Below are 3,443 nucleotides of genomic sequence, written 5' to 3' on the forward strand. Positions count from 1 at the left end.
GTGGTCAGACACTGGAATAGACTGCCTAGGGAGGTGGTTGAGTCGCCATCCCTGGATGTGTTCAAGTGTCGTTTAGATGTGGTGTTGGGTGATATGGTTTAGGGGTGAACTTGTAGTGTAGGGTCAATGGTTGGACTTGATGATCCCAAGGGTCTTTTCCAATCTGAATTGTTCTATGGTTCTATGATTCTATGATTCTATGATTAAATTAATTTTAATTGAATGGATTGTATGGATGACAACTTGAAAAGGACTGATGGGTAAGAAAGAGAACAACTGTGAAAAGATTTGAAGATAAGGGCAAGATATTTAATCTGGTATTGCTGCATGTCATTCAGCCATAAGAATTAAAGGGTATTTGATGAAGATAATACACAGGAAGGGTGATTTTCACAGCTATGTTTTGTGTGACACCAAGGCTGTGTTACTTGTAAACTGAACAATCCCAGGGCCTCCATTGTGTCCCTGGGGTCAAATAGCACACTCCAGCCATGCTCATACTGCTAAACTCTCTTGTCTTCCAGAAAACGGTTGCTGCATCTGGACCTGGCCTGGGTTAATTCCTGAATTGTGCCCAGGAACTGGTTGGCAGAGTGGCAGTTTGCCTGGGCCTGCAGTGTGCCAAGGAGTGACCTAAAAATTTAGCACTGCAGTAGGTCAAGTGCCAGAGCTCAGGAACATTTGCTGTCACTGTTTAATTTCCTAGGATAGACTTTGAGTGCAATGTAGGTGCTTAAGAGGGAAGGGTTTGTAGTGAGGAATTGTGAATGATCAAAATGTTAACTGAAGGAAAGGGAACACTGAAAAATGTTACTTATCATTTTCCTGCATCGCATTTTAAGTCATACCAGCATCTTGGCTTGCTGAAAAAGATGGCTACTCTTACTTTAGGACTCTGTTAAATTTGTAATTAATACCCTCGATTCACTGTCTGCCACACACAGAGTTGTGGAAACCTCTGAAGGTTGAGCCTTCTACCACAGTCTCTTGAGCATGACAGTATTTTTCAGTTTTTAGAAGATTGTTGTTCTTCCAAAAGGCAGTATTTCCACTGTGGCTTTTTGCAAATAATTTTGTTTATAAATGCATCTTTGTGTTTGTTTCTTTCTAGGTAGGGATGAGATCCCGAAACCAAGGTGGAGAAAGCCCGTCTAACGGGCGCTTCTCCAGTGCCAAGCCTGTCATCGGCCACGCAGAGAACGAAAAAATTCAGGATGATGCCAAGAAAAAGAACAAACCTCATCAGAAGGAAGATGAGGTCATGGTTTCAGCAACTGTCAAACGGCACTCAAAATCACCTGGACCTACTGAACGAAAGAACAAGAAATCCATAGAACTTTCTAAAGAGGACTTGATAAAACTCCTCAGTATAATGGAAGGAGAACTGCAGGTAAATTAAGCATAATTTTTACTATATTTTCTATGTATCTATTTAGTTTTAGGTTGTCCAAGATGCACAGGGCTCAACTGATGGTGACACGTATATTTAAGGCAAAGCACCATAAGGAGAGAGCAGTGGTAGTTGGTGTTTAACAGGATAGTCACAGTTTTAAGTATAGCTTTATTTACCATCTCTGTCTGCAGCTACCAAAGCAAGAGAAATCATAAAGACCTGTCACAACTGATAAAGAAAGTGGGCTGTGAAGGTCTTGAACACTTAAAAACAGGTAGGAGACAACCACAGGGGAATCAGTTTAGAAAAAGGCAAGCAAATAGAATGAGTACAACTATAATATTTAAGGCAAATATCCAAGGGACAAATCTTCAAGTCAGAAATATGGGGGAAAAAAAAGGACTTAAGATGGCCCCTGGACCTTGTGCATATTCAGATGTTGCTCAGGGCTCAGCCAAAGCTCTGCCTGGCCTGCCTGACCTGCCTGGCCTCTAGCACTCTGCACATTCCTTGCCTTGCAAAGGACTGTTAGTTTTATTTCTTGGGGTAGTGCTCACTTGAAAGTGTTCACAGTTGTCCTGATTTGCATGTTTATTCAGCCCAGGAGTAAGTCCTTGATGGCTGTCAGCCTGATTTTGTGCTTAACTCATACCCCTCAAATTTTCATCCAGTTTTAAGGATTCTCTTACTTGCTAATAAATCACTGAGCTCTCAGGAGTCTCAGACTTCAGGGAAAATGCTATTTCAAAATTAAATAAATGAAAAAATGAAATTAAATGAAGAGCTGAAATACGGTATTTCAAAATGTCAATATGAAGACTTCAGACTTTTCAAAGCTTATCCCCTTTGGTCATAGGACTTTATACATTCTTATCTTTGCCTTTTAATGACATCTTTCACTGCAGACAAGCAGAAGAAAACTGCCCAACCTGTGTGAAAACATCTTACATCTCAATCCCTTTATTTTAGTTAACCATCATTATTTACTGTTTCATATAAGGCTTTATGTTTTCCCTGAAACCCACATTCATAACATTTTCACTTTAATTTTGGACATGTTATCATCTTATCTGATTAAGAGAAGCTATTGTTTTGGAAGTGATCAGCTAATTTCTTTGGTATACGAGTCACTTGAGTTGCACCTTTACCACAACACTGAGATTTCATCTTATTAAGTGTCACTCTTCCTGTATGTAATTCACCTTCAGTTTGTCAGAAAATACTTTCATCTTCCAAGAAATATGCATTCAAAGCAAGTAATTCTGTCACAAAGACAGAGAAAAGTCATTTTGCAGTGAAAAAACTGGGGAAAAAAAGCAAGATAATCTGTTGAATGCAATTTTGCAAAAGAAAAAAAATTATCATTACGGAACAGTGTGGATATTTACAGTACTTTCTTTTACTTCATACAAATATGTTGCATACGTAATTCCCTAAAAGATGGAGCTAGCATGCAGCTTCATTGGTGAATAGAGCCAAACCTCAGTAGAAATGCATCATGCTCATGTCGTTCCAAAAGACTTGCCCTGAAGCCACCTTTGTGGTCTGGAAGGGGAGGCGAAGAAAGTCACTAATGTGTCCTGGGTGGCAATAAATGTGGTCTTTATTCACATTTCTACGTAATTTTCCTGTTCAAGATACAGAAATGTGATTCTTCTCCAAAGTCTTTTACTTTGTGGCGGAGTTACACAAACTTTAAAGGACCGCCCATGTTCTCATTATCCCTACGAGGATGCTGGGAATAGCTGCCATCTACACTGTAATATGGGCTGAAAATCCTCACCAAGACAATACTCCAATTGCCCTGGACAGTACTTTTAGGGATATTCATACAAACCCCACAGAGGTATTAGGCTCTGCTAAAGCTTCCCAGCATCATGGGAGGATCATAAGGACAGCCACGCTGGTAATAATAGAGTGCATCTGCTCTTCTGCTCTGTGCTACCAGGCAGGGAAGAGAATCATTATTCTTTTTAATCCATAGGAGTTTTTAATTTCATTTCAAAACTCCCTACTTTAGTTAGTTATTTACCTGGTACCTGTGCTGAAC

The 3,443-nt window shown here is 39.8% G+C and overlaps 1 protein-coding gene across 1 annotated transcript in view; it reads left to right on the forward strand.

Annotated features, from left to right (window-relative positions):
• The window catches only part of LOC104278003 (filamin-A-interacting protein 1-like), a gene marked incomplete at its 3' end in the record, with an annotated part of 68,507 nt that overhangs the window by 46,077 nt on the left and 18,987 nt on the right, over positions 1 to 3,443 (forward strand). The window contains exon 2 of the mRNA XM_009874835.1: positions 1,112 to 1,390. Within this exon, the coding sequence (XP_009873137.1) occupies positions 1,118 to 1,390 (273 nt within the window). The remainder of the gene's footprint in view (positions 1 to 1,111; positions 1,391 to 3,443) is intronic.

Source organism: Apaloderma vittatum, unplaced genomic scaffold (assembly GCF_000703405.1).
Source record: "Apaloderma vittatum isolate BGI_N311 unplaced genomic scaffold, ASM70340v1 scaffold17048, whole genome shotgun sequence".
Lineage (NCBI taxonomy): Eukaryota > Metazoa > Chordata > Aves > Trogoniformes > Trogonidae > Apaloderma > Apaloderma vittatum.